Source organism: Miniopterus schreibersii, assembly GCF_964146895.1.
Source record: "Miniopterus schreibersii genome assembly, chromosome: 7".
Classification (NCBI taxonomy): domain Eukaryota; kingdom Metazoa; phylum Chordata; class Mammalia; order Chiroptera; family Miniopteridae; genus Miniopterus; species Miniopterus schreibersii.
Window position 1 is genome coordinate 55717733 of NC_138108.1, and position 26467 is coordinate 55744199.

At 40.8% G+C, this 26467-nt stretch overlaps 1 protein-coding gene across 5 annotated transcripts in view; it reads right to left on the minus strand.

The window, feature by feature from the left end:
* FMNL2 (formin like 2) overlaps nt 1-26467 on the minus strand; it is a 274074-nt gene that overhangs the window by 61072 nt on the left and 186535 nt on the right. For 4 of the 5 annotated variants that reach the window (XM_081142875.1, XM_081142878.1, XM_081142876.1 and 1 more), the window contains exons 5-7: nt 21764-21847; nt 18668-18820; nt 1438-1546 (exon numbers count right to left, since the gene is read on the minus strand). In XM_081142875.1, coding sequence (XP_080999001.1) covers nt 1438-1546; nt 18668-18820; nt 21764-21847 — 346 coding nt within the window. The remainder of the gene's footprint in view (nt 1-1437; nt 1547-18667; nt 18821-21763; nt 21848-26467) is intronic. The other variant, XM_081142879.1, reaches the window with a different exon arrangement.

Genomic DNA, 26467 nt, shown 5'->3' on the forward strand with positions numbered 1-26467 from the left:
CCTCCTTCTACAAAAGGAAGCAAGTGAAATAATGGGCTCCAGAATCATTCTTGATTCTGCTGAGTTGAGGAATTATTCCTGTTCCTCTAAACTCAACTCCTAGCTCATGACCTTATTTCCGATGACACGAGAAAATGTAAGCAGAAAAAATCTTCCAAAAGCTTTCACCATCACATGAATCCTCCCCCGCAGACCTGCGATGACCACCTCACCTCTTCCTAAAGACGAACTCTCCCAGGCTCCAAGCTAAGGGGAATCCCTCCACTTGAGCCCTGGACCCCATTCCCTCTCACCTGCTCAAGAGTACCTACTACAGCAGTTGTCCCATCCCCCATCATTATTTTTCCCTCTCTGATTCACAGCCATTAACATAAAAACACGATGCAAATGATCTCACCCTAAATAACCATCACCACCAAATCTCTCTTGACCCTACAACTAGTGTCCAACTACTGCCTCATGTCTCTGCTATCCTTTACAGGAGGGGTGGGGAATGTCCAGCCCATGGGCTGCACATGGCCTTTGAAATCATTTGGCCTGGCCCTGCTAAGGCGACTGCGATGAGACTTGAAATTCAATAAATCTAGGAGCTTTTTACAGAGCTAATTTTTAAGTTGATCATTTTGTATGCCCCACAAATGATGTTACAAATATCCCAATGGCCCTTGGCAGAAAAAAGGTCCCCCACCCCTGCTCTATGTGGCATTTATTTCCCATTTCTTCCTGGACCCACCTGTAGCATCCTTATCAATGGAAATCAAATCCTGTTTTTATATATGAATTGTTTTTCTAATTCTCACCCTGGTTTGCTTGTCTAATTATACCCTTGACCATGTCCATTCACCCTAGATATTCTAGGCTCTAACTTCTACTCTGTTGTTATAATCCAACCCACACACTGCGCTCTCTCTCCCAGTGTTTCTCAGAGTGGAGATAACCTACATCACAATCACCTGAAGAAGGAATCTGCACTTTTAACAAGAATCCTCCAAGGTACTTATAAATATCAGGACCCATTGGGTCCAGTAGACCATAGTCATAACTTCTTGCCTGTTCACCACTGAACTCTTTGAGAACCAATGACCAACCCAGTGTGTGAGTCTATTCAATCCTAATGTTCTAAAGTTGTCCCATTACTGCCCACAACTAAAGGCGTACTGTCTTAAATAGTCATAAACATTTAGCAAATAATCTAGACAAGTTTATCACTGTAGGAGGTGAACAGCTTCCCTTTAAATACATTATAAGTGCTAATTAAAATATGAGGGCAATGAATTAAATCTTGAGCATTACAGAACAAACCAGATCTTTCTTTTTCAATAGAATCTCATTCAATCCCGATATTTACTTCAAATAGAAATACAAGGAACCCAAAAAGAACAGGAAAGGAGTCTGACAAATTCAGATTTTTTTCAAGGATCAGAAACACAAACATACCTGATAATTCATGATGGCACGTAAACACATGATACAGACATGCACGTCATCTTTCTTACTCACTAATCTTGAATTTTTCAAGGTTCTTCTGCTTGGCAAAGTATTATATCTGCAAATAAAAAGGGAAACTTCTATAAAACGATAGGTTACACTCTTAACATGGGCACATGCACTTAAGAAATGGATGTTGTTCTCTACCTCTGCCTGCACGTAATTGAGGACTGCAGGTCAAAACCACCAACAATAAACCCATCACCACAAAGCTATTTCTATAGACCGTGTGGCCCGCATAATTCTGTGTACTGGTCATCATTTGTCAGACCAGATACCTATGGACAATAAAACTCAACTCCACTCAACCATATAACAAATCAGACTGTACATGAGATTCAACAACAGTCCCCAACTCCTGATCAGTAAGCCAAGCAGGATCTGCAAAGGTGATCTGAGGCAACATGCATGCAGACTACATTTGCCAGCAAGTGAAGGGATATAATTAGCTCATATATAGACCTCCAATCATTGACACTGTTTTAACTGCACCTTCCCATGAGTGCTCTTCAGGAGTCCAGGATTCACAGTTTAAGCCTAGACAAGGTCATACATTAGCAACTTTGATATCAGCCTGTGATATTTGACCTTAATGGTACAAGTAGCCTTAAGAGTAAACAAATGGCTCCACAGCCTGATCCCTCACCTACAGCCTGGTGTGACAACTGAAACTTGGAGGGTAATATGCTGATATTTCGCAGGGTTAAGATGTTTTAATGTTAGGATCCATTCCAGAGACCCTACATTGCTAAGCCTTAGTAGTTCTGTCTGGATTTATAAGAGCCGGCAAGTAGTAAAGAAGTGAAATGTAAAGTAACAGGTGCAAGTAGAAAACATGACAAGGCTGAAGGCTTCACCGTGAGCTGTAAATGACTGCCCCTGGGTGGTTTTCCCTGCACCTCCACGCCTGCAATAAAGCCAATTGCAAAAGTTGTCAACTACTTTCCTATTGACAGAGTCAATGACAGAAGTGTGCCACAAAATAAGCCATAGCCCTTCCTTCTTGAATTGAACTAATTTAAAACTTTGAGGAAGTTATGATTAATACTGTTTTCAAAAGTCCCACAGGTGCAGGCTCAGAGCTGAAGACTGAACTCACAGTTTTGCCTGAAACTGTTCAGCTGAGCAGCCTGTTTAAATTTTATTTTCTATTGAAAAACTCTCAAATGGAAGAAAGATGATTCTTTCACATGAGCCTACTAATGAGCCAAATGAATTTTTGATAAACACTTCAATAAGTCCCTTGCCTCAATATAGCTGAATGTGTAAAACAGTTTGCTCATCACGCCAGTTTTAAGAAGAATGCTTTATTCAAGAGCTTCCACACTGTTCACACTGGGAAATAAAATTTCAGCAACCAAAGTTGGCCCAATTCATTTTTTAATGCAAAACCAAGTTAAGGAAACAAATTCAGATTTTGATGTTTGTAAGCCCAACTTCAACATCTAAAATGTGACTTTAAAATGTGTCACTTTGCCATAACCCCAGCCGAAGCACAACCGCTAACACACTTGGTGGAGGTCTCACTGAGATCGGTGCACCTTCAAACAATGACCACAAACCAGTCTGACCCAAGAATGTGTGATCTTCTTAGTCTACATCTGAAATTCTTCCCCTTCCTCTACTATTCTTATTTTAACCTCAGCTTTGTGTTCTTCAGTGAAATCACTTGTTAGGTATATAATAGGTTAGAGGGATAGTTGTCATGATTAATTAAAAGCAATTGCTACTAGTGTAAAAGTATCGAAGAGTAAGTTTAAAAAGAAAAGGTGATGTCAAGGGAATCAACCGTCCTTTGCCAAATGTTGTTTATGTGCAGCAATGACTGCAGAAGATACACTGACCAAAGCAAACCACTCTTTAAGGAAGGTGGGACAGGTAATTCTACACAGTCACACATTTCTGCATCACTTCAAAGTAAATTTCAATGATTCCAGCAAGTAGATCAAATTTACACATTTATGGTGTTTCCAAAGGGATGTAATGTAAGATAGCAGGTTCCTTATTTTTATTTATTAATCTAGTTCTTCAGCTATATTGTAATAAGACTCTAAAAGCCAAAATGTCTTTGTCATTATTTGCAGAAACCAGCAAAAATGGATTAATTAGGATAGTATTCTATTTACTAAATATTAACACAAAAGGCTTCTCTCTGTTATAGTAGGTGGTTAATCACAAATATATACTCTGGGTCAACATTTAAAATATGTTTAATATAAACAGCACATGTATATTTATCAATATTTAAGGAGTTTAGAAAATATACAACATATAAGATGTCGATAAATAAAAACAATGTATTTTCTTTATTAATGATAGTCTTTGGTTAAAAATAATAGAGCTAAGCTTTTTACTAAGTGCACGGCATTTAATCTAAAATTATTTTTCTCTAACTTTTGGATTATATAAAAATAGAGTGGGTATTAAAGGCAACATTTGAACTTGTGTTTAAAATCATAGCATTGCAATAAATACAAAACCACCATCACTACCAGTAAGAACAAAAGTCATAGCAATGACAGCTGAAGGAGATCTGTGATATCACTTACATCAACCTTTCCTGATACAGATGAGAAAACTGAAACCCAAAGAAGTTAGCTCCTTATAGCAAATAGGAAAAAGAGAAGAGACGAGGTGAGACCAGACCAGACCCTACATCTCCTCACTGCAATTCAGGGCAGCCACTTTCTACGGGTAGCTTCTCAACCTGACTCATTGACAATCTGTCTGGTTATCACGTGGAAAAGCTACCGCCTACAGCCATATGTGCTGCCAAGTTCCTTGTCAAACGTTCGCATCTGTCATCCCGACAGCATTTTCTGCTTCAGTCCTCCATAGGTGCCATCCCCCCCCCCCCCCCCCCGATCACGTCACCATGCAGGAGACAGGCTTAGTTTGCTGAGACTAGAAGAATCTGAGCATCTTCTTCAACACAGTGACCACTCCACTTGGTAAGCAAAGTTTTCTTTTCATATCTTTATCCTATATCACTTCCCAGGAAAGTGAAAAACATTTTTTAACTTAATAGGAAATTTTGCTCTATACTGTAATTTGAAGTACACATTCTAAAAGAATTTTCTCCCATTAAGTAAATGTATCTGGTTACAGTCACAACTCTTTACCTCTGCAAATACAATATTTGCAAAGGACTTACTTTAGGGTCACCATAAACCTCCAAGGCTAGATTTTAGGGACTGTGCCATAGGTTAGCAGGTACATTAATCTACTCTTCAGCATTTTGTTGAATCTGACAATCTATATACTAAGATATTTGGTTTATTTGCTTTATCATGTGAGTAAGCTGTTACACCTTTTTACTTTTGGGACAGGTTTTAAGTTCAGCTACAAAGCACAACAGTGATACGATCCAAAAAACCTATTCCTGTGGAGCTGGTTTTAACAGAGTCCCCCAAGTTGACTCCAAAATACCAACCGCATTAGGACTAACAATTGGCGCAGCCGCTTCATCACGACTAGGACATCTGGACAAGGCGAGCAATCTAAAAGAACTGGCCTCTGGTGCTCTCTACCAGCATAGAAATCAAACCAAATCTCTTACTGAAGCCCCAGAGTTGATTTTATGAAGCATCTAGTCTTTGTGCTAGACTCTAAGTGCTAAGGGAAAATGAAGGACCAATGTGGTTTTGGCCCTCAAGGCCTTACCATCTAGTTTAGAAGCAACCGATGACGATTAACAGTAGCCCTTGTATTACGACGTGCCCTGTCCACCCTCCAGCCCCAGCCTACCCTGTATGTTGCATACACATCATAAATGTGTAAAATAAACTCAATAACAATATGCACACCTGCACAGCACAATATGGTGGAGTGAAGGCACTCACACCTCCTCAAAGGGAAACGTGTTTTGCAAAGCATCCTACTTAAAAACCCCACAGAGTCAACCTTTTCTGAATCAAGCCAGACTTCACCGAGTTAAGACAGATTTGCTCTCGGTAACTGTCTTTAAGCATATGAAAGTTGTTTTTAAATGGGGCCCTAATTTAAGAAATAAACCTAAAAGGAATGGACAAATTGTGGGGTATTATAAAGGTGACATAACAATGAACAAGGTGAACATGAAGCATTACCAACGCAGACTTAAAGCATACCTGCCTATGGTTCTTCGAACGGTGAAATGACAAGATACTTCCATCATTATTTCTGTCTATATTTAAAATGTCCTATAATAGATGCATGTGTAATATTTTCCAAATAAAGAAAAAGAACATTGCATAAAAAACAAACTCTTGTAGATGGTCTAGGTTTAGATCCCCCTAAAGACAGAGGACTGGGTGGCGAATGTGACCACAGTGCTTTTCCCACTTCAACCTCCCCGTGGAATGTTTCCAAGAAGGCCTCCGAGGTGCAGAGCTGCTCCTGACCTACCCTCACAAAGCACAGGTTAGGGTTTCTATGATGAGGCCCCATTCCACAACACACGTACCAAAAAATCAAGTATCACCATCAGAAAAACTAAGCTTTGACAATCCGATTCCCAGTGCTGCGTATGTCCACCTGGATGTCGAGAAGCCAGAACACAGCGCTTAACAGTTTCTAGGGGAAAGGATGAGGATAACTGATTAGTGCCCCCAAACTCTACCAGGTGTATGAGTCACAGCGATTCCCTTATGTAGGGCTGGGAAATCAGAGCAATAATCAGTCACCAATTGAAAATTCAAACAGCTCAAATGACACTAGTCATAACAGCCAAGTACTGTATGGACAAGGGGCTGTTGCATAATCATGTTAACACAAGTAAATATAATTCAATATACAGTCTTTGCAAGGGTATGGAAGGCGGCCAGCATCCGGTCCTATGGCACAACCCTCAGGCTAAGCTAGCTTCACCTTTCACAAGCACTGATCCTCCTACTTCACCGATCTGAACACACTTCCCACAAAGACCTGAGCTCTACAGGAATTAAGCTGATAGCTCAGTAGGAGGTATGGGTGCCTGTGCTGTAAACCAATACCCTTGGCACGTGGTCCAGTACCCAATTACATAGAGGGAAACCAGCTACTATAATATTTCCTTACTGAGGCTACTAAAACTACAGAGAGAGGCCATTTGAACAGAGCCACACTGGGTGGAGACTGTCCCTCCAATTCACAGGGGCATATTAAAAAGGCCCAACGCCAGGCAGCACTGGTGTCTGCGTGGTCCTCTATGGATAACTGAGCAGATGAGCTTTAGTCCTGGGCCATGTAGTACATCCTGAGTGTTCCCAGACTCTGTCAACAGCTGATGGGGCATGTTCCTTTAACTGAGACTTGAAATTGGCTTCTTCACTAGTCCTCAAGCCTCCTGGTACATCACAGCTTAACCTAGAACAAGGAGGAAGGGGCCTGGAAAGAGCTGCAACTCCATTCAGTCCTCTCCACTGGCTGTCAGGCCAACGGTCTGCACTGTGATTATGGAGCTACTGGCTCTCAAGGCTGCTGTGCAACTGAAGAGGGAGGGGAAGAGTGCGAGTTAAAACACCACAACGTTGGCTAGCTGTTCTTACTTAGATTCACTTGTTTTTCCTGAATGGATGTTCCCCAGATTGCAGAAAACTTTTAATTTCTGGAGTACTGAAAAAGTTAGTTCTGGCATATTTTGACAGTTTTCTCATTGCTTTCATGGATGAGAGCATTTACGGAGGTCCCTACTCAGCCATTTCACTGACATTCCGTAACAGACATTTAGAGATAATTTTCTGCCCAACATATTCATTCTGAAGTGTAATAATTCCTTCAAGTCGATGGGAACAGGTCTGATGAGGTCCTGAAACAACTGGGGGTCTCTGGTGTGTTGGGACAGGTTCCCTGAGATGTGGGGATCGAAAAGAACTCCCTTGGATTTCAAAGGAAAAAACAGGGGAATAAAATATTTATGGAGTGGTTGTGACCCAACGCCTGGACCACTGGAACAGACTATCTAAAAGCCATCCTGAGACCCCCTCTTCCCCCAGGTGGGCAAGCAGAGCTTTGGGGCTCTGAATGCCTGGACATAAATGAGAGGTTTCCCAGAGGCAGAAAGCAGCCCTGGGCTGCTGGGTCCATTATTTTTCCTGCCATATGTAGGAAAAATAATGAGGAAGAGATATTCAGGGCTGTATTTTTTCTGAGGTCTCGAGTTTAAGGAAATCCCAGTTTTTAAGAGGCCATTTTCACAGAAACCTTATAGGGAAACTGACATCACCAAATTTCTCAGGCCCTCTTCTCCATCAACTTTGAGAATTGCCTATTATCTTGTCAAGCACTGAACTAAAACCAAATGCTACCCTGGCATTCAAAGATGAGACACTGTCTGGGCAGGGCTGCCAATTGGAATTCAGAAAGTTCCATGAATATGGAAAAAGATTATAAAACTGACCTACGATCAAAACCAAAGAGACATGACTAACAACTTGTATTAATTTTATGCACCAGTAGTTATATATACATGAAATAAATGAAGAAAGTGTAAGTCAATGCTAGTATGAGTAAAGGGCATAAAAAAAACCCAAAAAACAACACAGCAATTTTTACAAATACCTTTTAAGTAACATACACAAAACATCAACTGCCAACTGAACCACCTAGTTCGCGTGTAGCAATGAACCTGCTGAGAAGCAGGTAGAGAGCAGCTCAGCCCGCAGAGCACTGGCAGCAGGTGCTGCAAGGAAAGAAGGCAGTTCTGTTCTGAAACTCCTTCGGAATAATTGATTAGTGAGCACCAACCAGTCAACTTATTCTAATAAATGACAAGGCAGATAAAACCAGAATTTTTGACTCCTGAAGACAAAAAGAATGGCAAGGCGAGCAAAGGAAATCCAGGGAAGTAGCTCTCTTGGATTTGCCTGACTACAGATTAGATACATAGGAATTTCTCTTGCCAGGTATATGTTAGGAGCTGAATTCTGTATAATGCCCCTTCCAGATCTGGTTAGAGTCCTGTTTTGATGTCCCTAAACCACTCCTCATGGTAAGGGAACTACAGAAATTCTTAAGTAGTTCCTCATGTTTAGGAATGTAACACACAAGTGGGACTACATAAAACTAAAAGGCTTCTGCACAGTAAAGGAAAGAATTAGAGTGAAAAGGTAAGCTACAGAATGAGAGAAAATATTGGCCAAATATCTGAAAAGGGGTTGACATCAAAAATACATAAGGAACTCCTACAATTTAACAGCAAGAAATCAAGCAGCCCCATTAAAACATGGGCAAAGGACATGAGTAGAATTTTTCCAAAGACAAAGAAACAGACAAAAGGTATATAAAAAGATGCTCATCACTAATGATGAAGAAAATTCAAATCAAAATCATGAGATACTACCTCTTACCTGTCAGGATAAACACTTGCAAAAAATAAATAAAATAAAAAAGGTAAGTTTTGGCAAGGTTGTGGAAAAATGGGAACCCTTGTGCACTGTTGGTGAGAATGTAAACTGGTACATCCACTATGGAAAGCAATATATGAAAGTTCCTCAAAAAAAATTATAAATAGAATTGCTATAATCTGACTTCTGAGTATTTATCCAAAAGAATTAAAATCAGGATCTCAAAGACATATCTGCACTGCCATGTTTATCGCAGCACTATTCATGACAGCCAAGATGTAGAAACAACCTACCTAAATGTCCATCAATGGGAATGAATAAAGAAAATGTGGCAAATGCAAACAACAGAATATTATTCAGCCTTAAGAAAGAAGGAAATCCTGCAACATGCAGCAACGTGCATAAACCTTGAGGGCATTAGGCTAAGTGAAATAACCCAATTAGAGAAGTACAAATGGCGCATGATTCTTTTTATATGAGGTATCTAAAATAGTCACTCATAGAAGCAGAGAGTAGAATGGTGGCAGCAGGGCTAAAGGAGGGGAAGTGGGGAGCTGCTAATCAACAGATATAAAATTTCAATTATGCCAGGTGAATAAGTTCTAGAAATCTGTTGTAAAACTTGTGCCTGTAGTTAACAATACTGTGCTGTACACTTAAAAAAAATTGTTAAAAGGGTACAATCACATATTAAGTGTTCTTACCACATTAAAAAATAAAAGCAGTACATTAAGAAACCAATGGTGATAAATTTAAGAATAAATGATAAATAATGTGTCTATGATAATTCTGGGAGTCCAAGAAAAAGACTACTACTGAGCAAAAGCTAGCTGTGATCAAATACTGGGTTTTGTTCAGAGATCTACATCCACAAAGCACCAAACAGTAAACCTTCACATGGAAGTCACTGTTCACCCAGTGATGCCTTGAAATCTGATCACCCATCTATTGTCTTAATATATGCTTATATCTAGACATTTAGACATTTTCCTCTTTTTTTACCGGCAAAAATTCATTTAGAAAGTCACAGAGGTAGAAGTGAGCCATGGAAGAAGTGAGCTAGCTGGGCTGTGTGGGCTCAAGAAACAAGTTACGGAGGCAAAAGAAGGGCCCTGGGAGCTTTGGAGAATGAAAGGCAAAGAAAACATGTAGGGGGAAAGGCATGGGCATGCTCGCGCCTACGAACGGGGTGGAGAAAGGCACAGACATGCTCAAGTGAGAGAGTATACACTAGACATTTTACAGGATGTGAGTTATGTACGTGTCTGCCTCTCTCTGAGCCTGTATTAGCCATAGACAATATACCACTGCAGAACCTTGAATGAACGTTTCCTTTTTTTTAAATATATCTTTATTGATTTCAGAGAGTGGAAAGGACAGGGAGAGAGAGAGATAGAAACATCAATGATGAGAGAGTCATTGATCAAGCCCGCAACCCGGGCATGTGCCCTGACCAGGGAATCAAACCCCGATCGCCTGGATGCTAGGTGGACGCTCAACCGCTGAGCCATGCCCGGCTGGGCTGAATGAACATTTCCTGAACTGACCTAACCAGGGTTTCTCACTGTCTGGCCAAAAATGAATGAATGAATGAATGAATGAATGAATGAATGAATGAATGAATGAATGAATGAATGAGGTATTTCAAAAATCTCCTGCGGAGCTTCCATGCCAACACTTGTGAGATTTGTAATTTCTAGGTCCTAACGGTAACAGGAAAAAGAAAAGGTATATATATTTTCTCTAACAAAAAGTATTTTCAAACAGTCTAACTATTCAGATATCAAACTAATATCTACCTATAAATAAAGAACAGAAATTAGAACTACCTTGAAAGCTAATGTAAGTGTACAACCCAACTGGAATGCAGTGCCAACTGGGTATGTCACCTAATTTGGCATAACTGTACTAGTCTTTTATGGTTCCAAAGTCTGGGCTAATAGAACTTTACCAAGATTTGGCATTTTACGTTTCCTCTTTCTTACCCTTCAGACATGACGTCACTTGGGCATATTTTTTCTATCATTTAAACTCATAAAATATATAATGCTTAAAAAAAAGTCAAGCACTTTTCTGACTCTCTCTCTATTGCCAAAAGAAACAGAACTTAAGAAGTTGAATCCAGATAGTTCAAGTAGGGGTAAAGGGAGAGAGGGAGACAGAGACAGAGAGAAAAAAGTACACAAAACTCCTAATGAACCTTTTTCATAGTTACTGAAATTTTCTGTTCATCTACATTTCCCATTAGAGGACCAAATGGCAGCTAGAACAGAACCTGAAAATCAAAAGGTCTCAGTACATGCTTTTTGAATAGAGTAAGTGAATTAACAGTCTTCCATCATATGAATGGAGAGCCATTACTAGTCTCAATTTTCTGATTTTCCATTATATTCCCTTTGTCAAAGGCATGTGCCATTAAGTGGCTAATTAATCAGGATGTATCCCTATGTGAAGTGTGCAATGAAGCCATCTATCTCCTGTGACCTTTAGATAGAAATATTTGTTTATCCCTAAATTATCTCCTCTTCTCACAAACCTTCAGTAAATCATGCCAGTGAGCTAAAATGACAGTTCAATAGCCTGGCTTTCAAAATATTACATAAGCTGGCTCTATACTACCTCCAGCCAGACTCATCTATTCATTGTTTCCTACACAAACCAGGCAGTCTTCCCACTGAGCCGCTGCTCACCCCACCCTCCCTCCTCCGCCCCTTCCCTGGTCACGCCTCCGAGGCTCGCTCACAGTTATTTCATACCCAGACCACGTTATGAATCTTCCGCAGGTTTCGTTGTTCACGCTAGCCTCTAAGGTTCCACAGCGTTAGTTCTGGTTATACTCATATGACACTTAGCATAGGTTAGCCTGCATCTGCACGGGCACACACAAACATATACACACTTTTTATCAAGCAATTCATAAAGACAGACACTGCGACACAGGAGAAAGAAGTCAGAAGACTTTGTAAATCCTGGCTCTGTCACTTACTAGCTACGGATAATTCCTCTGAGCGTCAGCTTCCTCACCTCTAAATGGGCTAATAATCCTTGACTATATCTCCCAAAGACTTTATGAAGCTATAATAATGTAAGTATGAACAAGTCCTTTATCAGTCATGAATCATATACAAATATATTGTTTAATGTGTTTTTCTGTGTCCTCAGCACTTGGCAAAGAACCCTTCACGTATTAAGTATATAATAAATCTTGCTGATGAAAGTACCAGCCTCACAGCTGTAGACATCTGCTGAGTCATCTTCTGTGTTTCCCTCAATCTATATCGTTAACATTTACTGACTGCTCACTGTTGTGTCAGGTTCTTTACAGGAATGGTTAATTTAATCACAGCTTGTGAGGCAGATTCCCAACAATGCATTGGCTAGGTGACTTGTTTTTCCATTTCCACATAGCCTCTCAGTTCGCTTTCCACTGGATCAAAGATACAATAAAGTGGAGTTAAACTGAAAGTGGGAAATGCTGCACAAATCTGTCCATATGGTGCACCCATAAGCTATATATAATTACAGCCGTCACCATTTTCACTAGCAGGGCCATTAAGATAAACTCCAAGCTGAGAACCTGGAAGGTACATTCTTAACCCAAGTACACGTCTTTCTTTTTGCAGCTTCAAATAAAGAAATACAAAAACTGGAAATACAACCACCCAACACTTCCAGTTGTCTCTGCTTACAATGTGCCGAGAAGTAAAACGGAAAGTTAGTAATTGCAGATTTTTGTAAAGTCTAAAAATTTAGAAAGTCTTTATTCTTTTTTCTTACACTTCTTAACAGTATGTTCTTCCTCTCTAAATGAAGTGTTAATGAAAATGTTAATGAACATCTGCCATCTCATCTAATGACAATAATTTTTTTTTATATTTTTCTTTGTAGTTTGTTCCCCTGTAAGTTGGCATCTTCAGAAATAGATTGCTTTCTTCATTCCCCCATAGGGAATATTTAAAATAAATGGAGTTAAGGAGAAGAAATACTTGTAGAATAAAATACAAATGACAACTCTCAATAATGAAGACTATAAAAGATCAGAGCTGATTTTGTATAATTAGGAGAAGAGGGAAGAGGAAAGAGAACGATGGTCATTTCAGCTATTACATTCCTAATTTATAAGCTGGAAAGGGAACAAAACTGAATTCAACTTCCATGTTATGAATCAAGATAAAAGGTGCTTTAGTTTCTAACTATAGAATTCAAAAATGTCTTTCATGTGACACTATAGACAGTTGTTTAAGTTAAGCGGTTAGATGACCTCCCCCACCTCCAACAATTAAACTGAAGGTAAAAACAAGTTACTGAAATAAAAGAACTTGGAAAAGCCTGAAAGAGTTCAACTCTTCTAGAATACCCCTGACTTCATAAGCAAACTGGTACAGAGTTGATGTTCCCACATTGTTAAACAGGATCACTATTACACAGAGATCAGGAAAACTGCTATAAACAGAAGTATTTATTACAGTCAAGGCCAAAAAACCATATGGGCCATTAGTCCATACATGGAAATAGGTTTGTAGAAATGAGGTAACCAACCTTGAGGAACAAGGTCTTAGAGCTGGGTGTCAGGTGCCTCACCAACACAAAGAACGTTGAACTAAGTGATATTTAAGATCCCTTCCAGCCTGGCCGGGCGTAGCTCAGCGGTTGAGCGTTGACCTGGGATCCAGGCGATCAGGGTTCAATTCGGGGTCAGGGCACATGCCCGGGTTGCGGGCTCGATCAATGACTCTCTCATCATTGATGTTTCTATCTTTCTCTCTCCCTCTCTTTTCCTCTCTCTGAAATCAATAAAGATATATTAAAAAAAAAAAAAAATCCCTTCCAGATTACAACTTTTCTGTTTCCACTAATGGTTCTATTCCTCTTCTAATCAATCATACACAAAACTCACTTTTCTTTTTTTACCTCTTTGACCACCAAGTCAATTTTGAGGGTAGGTCCAAGTGTCAGCTGCCTCAGCAATCTTTTCCTCCAATCAAATTCCAGTGCATTCACCAGACCCTACACGCCTGAAAAGACCATCCACCTCGTGTGATTTCCCATTCCACTGCCTACCAGATGAAAGCCAAACTCCACAATTCGAGGTTCTTTATTATGTAGTCTCTTCCTACCTGATTCATAGGTATAGTGTATCTGTATTTTAATGTCAGTTCTAAAACATCATAAAGTCATAAATTTGAAAAGAAAAAAGCTCACTCATATTCTTGTCGATAAAAATAGCCAGTTTTCATTTAATGAACTTTCTTTCAATGTCCTCCCATTTGCAAGTAAGTGAAAATAATAAAGAACTTTTTGTCTTACTCTTATTTGTTTAGAAAACACTTTTTCACATTTCTACATGACCTTATTTTCTAATAGCTATAAAATATTATGGCATTTTGATCAGGGTCTCCACTAGCTCAGCTGACACTTTTGTGTGAAGTAGAAAAAGGAACATTTTCTCGGAAGGAGCAAAAGCCCCTCCTGCAGGGGACAACAAATACCTTGATATGAAAACAGTATATTTATTGGGGGGAGGTGGGATCATCCTATAAATAAGCAGGCAGGATAATGTAGTATGGAGGTTGGGGTCTGGACACCTTATTTCAAATCCTACCTCATTTACTTACTGCTTGATCCCACACACGTTGCTTTAACCACTAGAGGACTCAGTTTCCTCATAGGGACAACAGTAGCTATTGCACAGAGCACCGTGAGCAGTAAATCACAGAAGGTTCTTAGAACAGTGCCTGGCACACAGTGGACATTCAATAAAAGCTCCCCTCCCCAATAAAAATATAAATAACAATGCTATCTATATCTTTGGGCCCATTTTTAAATACTTAAAAAATTACCCCCCTAAAAAATGTTGCCAGAAATGAGATTACTGTATTAAAAGGTATAAACCAGGACCCGAATCTGAACTCTTTGTCTCTTCATATAAACCCACTATGTATATAGGTGGTAAAGAGTCAGATGATGACTATTCAAGAAATGTCATTCCATTAAGTTAGTAACTCAGGAAAAGCAGTGAAATTTGTTCTGAGGAATCTTAAGGAGAAATATTAATAGGAGTTAATATTTTAAAGGAAATGTGGATCTTGGTCTCCTCATCACAGTGGGAAAGGTCAGTCGGGGTGATCTCCAAGGTCTTTCCAGCTTTGCATGTCTATGACCCAACCTCTCCATTAGACAGCCCTCCACCCCATCACAAAGCCTCTGTCCCAGAAAGGACAGGCTCTCCCCTCTTTCCCAAACGTGCATGCTCTCTGATATAAGGATTTGCTCATCTCACCCTCTTTCACTTTACCTCCACCTGAAACAGCCTTTCCTCACCCTGAGAAGCAACTCTGGCCACCACCCGAAGTCCCAGTTTAAACGTGACCTCTTCCTTCGGGTTCTGAGTGTTCCACCTCTCTAAGAACTCAGAGTATTTATTTATTGTCTATGTCACTGCTTATTTAAGTCTAATGGCATTAACCATGACAATCTTTAAAATTAGAAATTACTTTCTCTTGCATCTGAAGTAATGCAACCTTTGTTCTCAAAAATCTAGCGTGCACTTATGTGCATATACGGCCTCATTTACTTAGCGATTGTGGTCACATGAACAGAAATCTATCCTAACTGAAGGCACACCGGGCTCCAAGTTTACAAAACAATACAATCCAGGTTTCTATTGCATCCATATCAACATTTTTACCACTAGCCAAGCTGACAATATAGAATCTAATAGTTAATACAACTCAAGGTGAATGTCATGTCATAAAATGCTTAATAATCCATTTTAAATAGTTAAAAAATAAAGTTTGAATACTAAGAGGAGAGTGTGCACCAACATTAGAATTTTGTTTAAAAACAGAGCGATTTTCCTTTTATCTTTAATCAAGCCCCATTTATAAAGTGTTTTGAATTTATTAAAAATCTCATTTATTCTTCCAAATTTAACCCCTTTGGCTAACCCCAAGTGCTATAGGATAAGATTACTCAATGGACATTATTATCTGGAGATTGGGATAAGGGAACTCAATTCTGCTTTTGATCTAGAAGGGCATGTTCTAATCAAACAAAGCTACCAGAATAAATCATCTCTACAGAACATGAATTAATATCCTTTTTTCTTTCCAAAAAAAACCCCGAGTAATATTAATGGAAATGCAATCAATATACCTTAAAGGTTTGAATTCTTAAAATGAGAAATCATAATATGATAACAGAGTGTATCAAAGTTTGAAAGGCAGTGGGCACGGCCAGTTCGGGGTGAGGGCACTAAGCCATACGGTTATCATATTCTGCCACGGCGAGCAGCTGCAATACCCTGCCACCACGCACTACCAGCTCTCTTGGGTGTCATTTTCACCCGCGACTTACGAGATTTTCCGGTTTGAAGCCCCATCATCAGTGTGTAAACTGAAGCTGCTCCAGAGGCAACAGGGAGGGAAGCAGCTCTGGTGGGATTTGAACTGAAGATACTCAGGCAGAGAAAGCAATCTGGTGGTGGTGTGAGAGGTGAACGGAGCCGGAAGAAGAGGCGACAGTGGGAACAGAAAGGACAGAGCAGAGGGGGAGACAGTGAGAAATGAGATGGCAGAATGAACAAGAAGGGCAACCGAAAGAAAGCCAGAAGGTGAAGAAGTGTGGGGAACAGAGAAAGGGGAGAGGGGAAGGAGGGAGAGAAAAAAAATGTAAACAACCCAGGTATATGAAAAGCAACACGTACCATATGCCTGCGCTTCTGATCGCTGTCTTTTATAAGTCACAGATGCTAACAAATGGCCAAGTACAGAATTAGAAACCAGGCACAAGTCCATGAACCTCGAGCGCTGCTATATCATTGATACATTGTTTAAAAACAAAAAACAAAAAGCAAAGCTTCAGGTCAACAGGTGGCATGCGAGTTACTGTCATATTGATTTTCTTGAGTGACTAGAACCTAGGAAGGAAATTTCAATGTTCTGTTCCTGAGCTTGAAACTATTCAAACACAAAACAAAAGAACGTGATGTTGGTTTCTTAGTCAGTCATCTTCAAGCACACCTCCGCCGGAAATGCCACAGAGTTCCTGAGTTTCTCAGAGAAGCATTTCCATCATGTCCATCTCCCTATACTTTTGGTCTATTTTTTCCAATTTAAAATGAATTCTAGCAGATCTACCTGGAGTCAACTGGGAAGTAAATCAGAAATTGATGTCCCTGTACCATCCCTTCCAGGGTCCAAGATTACAACTCTCCTTGGACCTGGGATGTTTCCCACATTTTCCTGACTCCCCTAGTCTACCGGAAACAATGTGCTCTCAATGAACAGTCTTAAATCATTCAAAAACAGGCATAATGAATTATTAACCAAAAAAATGCGTCCTTGTTAAAGTGGTAGCTAGCCAGTAAATGATCCTTTCTAGGTAAGAAATGGTGGGAAAGCAAATTAAAATCTACTTTGTCAGTTAGATCCCTTACATATAATTCTAACCATACTAATAGTAAGAATTTCCATTCAAGTACCCAGGTGATTAGGGAATTCTTCAGGCACAACTGGCCTTCCTTCAACTTCCAAATCATCCCACATATGTCCCAGTCCACATGTAAAGTTGAGGCAGGCTAGCAGGTTATGTAGCCCTTGGCCTACTGCAAATACCATGAGATGAATTAAAACCCTGCTCTTCATTATTATTGAGTCATCCTAAACCCATTACTATTTTTGGCATTTCCAAACAAAACCAAAAAAAAATCTGAAAGGCTGGTCGGAAGCATCCTATTCAAACGTCAAATCCTTCAGCAGAACTGAATTTCATTAGAGGCTTTAACTTCTCATGACCAAAACCCAAGTCAAAGGGACAAAAGGTCATTAAAAGGCTACCAAACATGAAAGGCCTGAAAGCCACACATTCATTGACTGTAACCTGACACGTGGACTCGACTGCAATGACCGAGTACCCAGTGACCTTAGACACTAACAGGAACAAAGTCCAAGTGCCAGGTCAAGCCTGAAATAAGTGAGATAAACTTTTCAAGCTACAAAGAGTAGGCAACATTTGGGAAGGAAGGGCTTATTAATAAACATTTTTATTAAACTCTTGGAATATAGAAACCTTTTTGAACTGGCTCTGGATGATTTCTCTAGCTTGGCAGGCAGTTTTGACTTACACACCCATGGATATCAACTCTAAGTACAGTGCCTGGCACATTATAGAAGCTCAAAAATACTTTTCAGTGAATGAATATTTGCAGGTATGAGTGAATAAATAATTCAGTGATATTATACTTATTTGTGGTACAGGTGGTCAGCACCCACTCTCCCTTAACATGGTAGTATTTCAGCCAGGAGAGACTGGAGAAGGAATCCTTAGAAGGAAATAGAGGATTGACAATTGACCAAAGAAACATGCTTAAAGGCATCTCATTAATAAAAATGATCATTACAGCATTCCTCACCTACAACTAAGAACACATCCCACAGAACACACACCTGAGCTACCCACTGGAGGAGGGAGGTGAGGGGTGGAGCAGAGTACAAACAGCAACATGTATTCTTGAGATTCTCAAATCTCTACCTCTACCCAGAAAACAGAGCCTAAATCCTATGTCAGCATCTCCCTGGTTCCAGAAACGTATTTGCCTATGGAGACGATTCTGTTGTTGTATCATCTGGCAGCAGAACTTTTTTGTGCAGAATGAAGGAATGGTGTTTCCTGGAAGCTACTTAATGCTACAGGGTATGGCCCCAGTGATGATCCCATGAACTCCTGAAGAAACTTTCACTTGAAATTACTGGAAATGAAAGGGCTATGTGGCAAGGGACAGCAATACATGGCCCAGGGTCATTGCAGAAGAGGGGGACCCTGCTGTCCCCATGCATCCTACCAAATTTGCCTCCCTCCTGGTTAAAGAAACTCACCGCAGTGCAGAATGTCTTCCTGAGCGGGACACACTGTTGCCCACGGGGGAGGGCAGGTTGCTCCCTCTGTGCAGGTCCTCGATGGACCTACTCCAGGGCTTTGATTTGTCCACCGAGCTCTCCACAGTGCTTTCCACGCTTTCAAAGTCAAAACTAAAAGAAGAGAGAAATGCCACGGAAGGCTTAGAGAGTCACCTTCACACAAACACATGGATGTGCACAACTTGCTCCTTCCTTTTATACATCTGCACCTTAATTTGGGTAGTCTTTGCAAACAAACAAAAATTCAAAGGGAACTACAAAAGAATGTCCATGATAGACTGAGTGGTATCTTCGAAAATTACAGAATGACAGATACTAAGCCAGGCAAAGTAGATGAACAACCGCAAAAATTAAATAGTGATGTATTATTTGTATTTTATTATAAAGCTCGCTAACTTACCAATTGCCAACTTTGCTAAGATGGAAGGTGGGGGAGGCTGGACTCTTACAGATGTCTTCATTTTGCTTTAACACGTCAATATGTTAGGCTTATACTAATTTATTCCTACCCATCAATTTTCACTGCGCATTTTCTCCTAGTGTGTTGGCAAGTGTGCTTTTCCAACCATATGTGATACATTACTCGCAAATGTACGAATTTGCTTTGATTTTGGAATAGCTTCCCAATGTGGTGCTCTGTAAAGTAGGACTGTTGTTTCCCTGACATTTTTTGAGGTTATTACTCATGTTAACCATGTTAGAATAAATGGCAAGTTAGGTCTCTCGTTCTTGTATAATGTTAGGGACGGCATTTTTTAAACACACAGGCCTTCTTGTTCTATACATTTTCCCTTCCCAAAGTCAGAAGCTCTGCTTTCCCCCCAAAAAATATTTTAACAACTGTTTCTACCCATAGTTCCCCAAGCAACACCTGATCAGATAGAGAACAAACAGAAGGCAGCTGTAATTAATATCATCTGGAAGACCTTGGAGGCTATCACAGAAGAAACAGCATCTATACATACTGGAAATAATGAGTATGGCTTTTTATGAAAAAGTATGACTTCTGTAAAAAGTATGATTGCCAAAACAAAATATTTGGTTAGAACAGTCATCTGTAAGCTGGTGATGCTCTCCATCTATTAAATACTAACCCAGATGTCACAGACTGGTGTATATAATGTCACTGACTGGCCTGACAATTTTGTCCTGCCTTAGGATTCTGGAAATAGTGCTGAACAGAAAAGACGTGGAACTGAGTAATCAAATAGATCCTTGAGTATAAAAATAGAAGCCTATAATTGATATTGGAGAAGATAAGCCAAGGGGACATTCCAAGGTCACTCAGATCTTCGCCACTCTTGCCAAGTCTCTCTGCAGCCCCCACGTTGTTCAGCTGCCCCCATGTTCCTTTCGGCTGGTCCCCCAACTCACACAGGAGAAAAAGGAACCACCGTGGTGAAAGCTTGTGCTTTAGGGATGGAGCATGAGCCTCTTGTTTCACATTACGTGGGCTAAGAAACTGTCACATGCCAAGGAATAGAGAGAAATTTTCCAGCCCATTAGTTTCAAGAAAGAACATAAATTGTGTCCCTATATACTTTTTCAACTAATTAATGAAAAAGAAAACCAAAACGAATCAGCAAAAAATGTGAAGCCAATGTAAAAAGAGGAGAAGATTGGGAAGCAAAAGCTCTGAGTTCGGATCTTTGGTTGGGTTTGATCTTCTGCTACAGATGAGCATTCCCACTGGTTTTCTGTGAGGGCACATTTGGAAAAGCTGGTTCGCAAGCTTTACTGTGACGTAGGGAAACGGTTAATTACAGCAAACATGCAACACACAGCACACCATTCTGTTCATCATTCCTGACGTTTCTTAGCACTTCCTTATTTCATAAATAATCCTCCAGACGTTAACATACGCGCCAGGGTAATATTATTGGTTCGTCATAGAAGATGAAGTGTAAAGGGAGATTAGCAGTTCTGATATGGTGGAGATAAGAACCTTTGGAAGAGTATACTATAAAAACTAAGATTCCATTTCAGAGGACAATTTCTCAGGAAGATAAGCAGCTGCGGTTTGGTTTCTCTTACTCTACTCCATATAATACACAAAAGTTATCAAAACTGAAACTCATCAAGCCAGTTTCAGTTAATTCTTTAGTTTCTGCATCGACAAGGTAGGAATAATTACAGCTTTCTCCTCACAAATCCTCAAGATAGGGGTGAGGACTGTAAGATAGCATCTCGTTAGGTCTCAGGGCTTTATTGGAGTGAGGCAATATAAAAAACAAGTTACTGCTTTTAAAAGAAGAGTTGAGGTGGGGAAAAACACACCACATAAGCCAAAATGCCTTCCAGTCTAATTAAAAATACAATATTATTTCCTCAAGCTGTGTGAGAGTGTATCTGTGGACACAGGAACACTTTTTGATTCAAAGAGGAAATGTGGAGAATATAATATCTCATTCAAAGGTACACTTTTCATTCCCGTTGTAAATCTTTCCAAAAGTGAAGCAAACGGGAAAATTTTATGCATTAACAAAAACTAGGTTAAATAAGTTAATTTTTTTTTTTTCCTGCTCTGCTACAGTTTTTTCCTGCTCACCTTTATAAAGGGCAGGTCAAAACAATACAAATACATATAAAGTAAAAGAGGAAGCCTCTTGTTTACCACGTCCTCTAGTCTGCCATCTATTTCTGTACTTGCTACACATACAAATATACACACATATGTAATTTTTTTAAATAAAAAGAGCATACTCTTCTGTATGCTGCTTTATTCACTCAATAATATATCATCTACCACTTTCAACAAGCGCTAGAGTATTCTACCACATGGACATATGTGACTGGAGCAGTAAAGAAATAGTTCTTTTTTAAAGAAGGACTCTTCTAAGGGTAATTTTTCCTCCGGTTTTACTTCTGCCTTAAAAGCATTTCTAATAACAATTATGTGCTTTGCTCTTAGATGTCTGAATAGAAACAAACCTCCTCGGGCCATTCCACATCTGCTTCTGGTTTCCCCCGTCAGCGCAGGGTGTAACCGTACCACTGAGCTGCGTCTTCTGTGACCGCACAAAATTCAAAAGGAACGAGCCGAGTTTTACTTACGTTACCGCGTACTGTGCAAACGACAGATACTCCACGAGGACATCGAGCCCTTTGTTTTCTTCATTCAAAAACTCTCTGACCCATCTATTGGAGGAAAAAAAAAGATAGAAAGAAAAATGATTGGGGAGGTTCGTCGCATGCTCTGCCTTGAAAGGCCACAGTGAAAACTTTTGTTTTCCCACCACAAATATTCGTGGCCTGGAAGGAAATCCGTAGCGAGGCAGCCTAGACTCTATCGCACGAGAAAGGAGCTTTCCGATATAGCAGCTAAGAAACCGCAGCATTTCAATGTGCAAGAACAGGGGCGCCAAAGGCATTTGTGGGCCTCCTTTGCATTTTACTGCCTAAGAGACTTCAGATAACCTCTAAGAAACTTTCTAAAAAAAGAAACTTGCTAAATGTCCTTTTTCCACCATAACTGACCCGCAGTCTGCTGGCTACAGGAGCCAAGACGGCACGGGGGATGCGGCAGACAGGGGACATGAGGCCATAACCACTGAAATCCAGGCCTGCGTCCAAATCCACGTTCAGCTCGCTCTTGGCACACTGAGCTGCAGAAAACGCTCCCCTAGCCAATGAGGGACCAGTGTTTATGGGCTTCTGGAAATTCGATAGGGATGATTTGCTTAATTTTTTCCATGAATGTTAAAACCTTTTCAGAAGTTGCAGACACCGCATACCATCATCAGAGTTGAGACATGACAAATATCATGCTTCTCAAAAATTCCTTTTAAAATAGTACCGCCTTGCACTTGAACGGTGGCTTTGAAGGCGGTTCACTGTTTTTCACAAATTTTTATGCATCTTACATAATAACTCCTAGAGATGAAGTCGACTGGCCAGACAGAACTCTCAGGCACTGAGGATAAACAGCTGTTACCCACCTTACAGGGTTCCCCCAGCGCGTCCATCTTCAGAAAACATGGGATAGCCCGGGAAGCCTTCACTAGATTTGAAACTCCAACAAATGATATCTGCTACTATCACAGAAATGACATGAGGTTCATCTGCCAAGGACATTCCAAAATGCTGGCCTTTCTCCACGCACACCAGCCCAGGAGGCCCAGCAGCTGGGGCAGGGGACCTGCTATGGAAGCTGTGGGGGCAACGGGGGGGGGGTCAATCCTGCCCTGTGTCCTTGAGGATGAGCAGCCCCTTGAGGTCTCTGTCTTACAGGAAGAAAAAGATCTGGTGCATTCAGGATGCCTGGTTTTTTTTTTGTTTTTTGGAGGGTGTTCTCTTTGTTTGTGTTTTGTCCTCAAAGTTCATTCTTTTTTTTAGTCCCGTCATCTCCACGATGCAAACTCACGTCTGCAGGTGATTCCAGGAGGCGGCAAGGTGGGGGGAAAGAGCCTGCCTCGACATTTCCCCCTAAAAGCCTCAGGCAGACTATCACAAAATGTATGTGCTTAACATAGTCGCACGTGAGCAAATAACACTAAACTTTAGAGAGACCTGGCGTGGCAATCGTGGCAAGGAAAAACTCCACCCCTGGGTCCCATGAAGTGGCTGTTTTATAAGAGCTTAGTTAGCAAAACTCACAGGGCCAGCTGCTGGCCAGGGCTGTTTCATTTCAAAACCACCACATATACAACCTCGTGGCATCTGCTTCTACGCACTTATTTTCATTTGATTTATTTTAATTACTCCCTATACAGCTAGGTCTCAGGAGATAGTGGACATTTTTAAGCACTGATCATTAGAAGCTTGGAAATAGTAAAAGAATTTCTTTTTCAAACTGGTAAGAGACTAAAGAAAGGCTAAAAGTCACTATGAAAATTGGATGACTAGCTGCTTCTGAAGTGCAAACCCCTCAGCTTCTCTCAGGCCTCCCGGTGGGTCTGGCCTGTGGGCTCTGACTGCACCATCTGAACTGGCCCTCGGGGGTGGGTGCACAGCAGGAATCCCCAGAGTTGGGCATGGGGGTCAACTTTTTAATAGGAAAAGTCACCACAGGGTCCAGGTTTTTCAAGGCAGTCTTGGCCCTCCATATTCTCAGTGGCCCACAAGAATATACTGATGTAGAAGTTGAGAGAAACAGCCACATAGATTATTCTGGTTGATCTTCCAGATACTGCTTCTAAAAAGCAGAAATTGTCCAGGACACTTTGAGCACCTGTCATTGTCTCCATCACTGTCATCTCTACCTCACTTGAAAGTTCAGCCACACAGTTAGACAAACATGAGCAGAGCAAGGACAATGGGCCAGGTACAGAAGGTCACTAGGTGGAAGCCCCCAGGTGCCTAGCAACAGGCAAAAATGGGAACACAAGGACCTCGCCCCCCAGGGGCAATCTTTCCTCCCCCAGATTATCGCTGGCCATGAGGTTCAGGCCCTCCCCTGACCTTTCTTCCCCTGGCATGTTGCTAGCCATGCCGGTTAGACCCTCTTAGAGAGGGAACAAACAAGGGGGCTGCAGAGCAGCCCTTAAGCATTGAGCCCCTGGGACAATGAGGTTCTGACCCTCAAGAAATACATCTAGATCTCAGTTGTGTTTCAGCTCCAGGCCCAGAAAAACAGCAAAACCAAACAGGTGAGGTCAAGGTTGACCTCAGGACCTGCTCCAGATTTATGTATATAATCATGCAACGAAATGGCATAAATTTAGGGTTCCTGTAGTCGATTTCCACTTTCACCTCTGTGCATGCTACACACACTGTTTTATATATCACCAATATGCAGACAGTTTCAAACTTGGTAACGATAGGTTTTGGAAAGTAGAATTATTTCCCACTCTGGCAGCATGCATCACTTACTAAGTACCTTACAGATTCGCTGTAATTACCATATGCTGTAAAAGTGAATTAGGCAAATTCCCAATCAGCTGCTCTGGAGCCAGAAGAGACATGAGCATGAAAAACAGCTCTGGGAAAACCCTTCAAGGACAAGACTTAAGTGCAGATGCCAGTAGTTCCTGTTTTACTGTAGACAAGTCAAAGCCTCGTGTCCGAGTTGCTGTTTTCTCTCTGCCCCCCCAAATCTTAGAACCTCATCATTCTCACCTAGACATTCAAGACAAAGGGACAAACAGTGAATTCCCTTTGCCAGTCTTTTACAGAGAACGGCTACAGACACTGCAGGAACTGCAGTGGCTGAAAAATCATGGAAAAAAGAAACACATGAGAAGCAAGAAAGAGAAGCATCACTCGGATTCACAATCAGGTACCACATCTAGGAGACAGGGCCACAGATCAGTTCTCAAATTATAGCCCACACACCACTAGGGGTCCTCGAGACCCTCCCGGGGGTTTGTGGAGTTACAACTATTTTCATGCAAATATTGAGTTGTTTTTGTCACTGTGCTGACACTTGTACTGATGGTACGAAAGAAATGTGGAGTAAACTGCTGTCACCAAAGAATATCCCTATTTATCTTATTCCCCACCCCATGCACTTGGGCGGATAAAAATCAGCTTCCCTTCAAATTGCTCTCAGGGAAGCAGTAAGAACTGCTGATTTTCCTAAAGCCTCTCCTGGAACATACCTCTTTAGTTTTCTGCGTGGCCAAGTGGGAAGCCGCCTCCCCCGCGCCACCCCGTCCTGAGGAACGGCGCTTGTGCAACCGTCTGAGTTGCAAAGCCAACTGCCGCTTTCTTCCACGAAATGTAAAATGACTGACAGACTATGGCTATTCCGTCTTGGGGACTTGGCAGGTTATTTTCTCAAAAGTGAGTGAAGTGAGCCTGTCATTTTGAGGAAAAACAACTGATGGTATTTGCTGTTGATGATAAAATTTGAGCTTTCGAACCAAAAAAAATTAGAATTTTGGAACACTAGTATGCACCACCACGAGCTTGACAGCTTCTCCATACTTAAAGGATACTCTGGTGAGATGCGATTACTAACAAATGCGGTTGTTTCATCGTGTAGAATGAAATGTGTCAGTGTTCAGGAGGTCAGATTAACTCAGTGACACAATAGTTTCCAAATGACCAATTCATGATGTTAGAAAATTACTGATGGGTAAAGAGACTCATTCAAGTGCAAAACAGTAAAATGGACTTTAGTATAACGGGGCACAAAAACTCACTGGCACAGTTTCAGATGTCACATCGCAGCTAACTGGAAAAATGGCCACTTCTTGCCCTGGCAGGTGCGGTCAGCCCGCGCACCAAGAGGTCTGGGCTCAGTCCCCAGCAGGGGGCATGCGGCGGGCAACCGATGGACGTACCACTCTCACCTCAAGGTTTCTCCAGGCCAGTCAGAGAAAGATTTCACTTATATGTGGAATCCAAAGAACAATATAACTGAGCCAACAAAATAGAAATAGAGAGCAGACTCATGGTGGCCAGAGGTGAAGGTGGTGGGGGAATGAGTGAAAAAGGTGAAGGGACTGAGAAGTACAGGCTGGTAGTCACAACATAACCATGGGGAATATAGCTAATGACAGTGTAATTACTACGTATGGTGCACGCTGGGTACTGAAAATATTAGGGGGATCACTTTGTAACGTTTGTGACTGTCTGACCACTAGGCTGTACACCTAAAACAAATACAAAATAATACTGAATGTAAACTGTACTCAAAAAAATTTTTTAAATAAAAAAAAACTGTAAATTGTATGTCAAAAAAATGTTTAAAAAAATACTCCAAAACCTCTTCCTTTTTCCAAGTGTGTATCTGTTCAGGCCAAGTTTTCTTCATATACACCAACTGAAGCAACACAGCACAACAAACTGAATGCAAAGATATGAGAATACAGC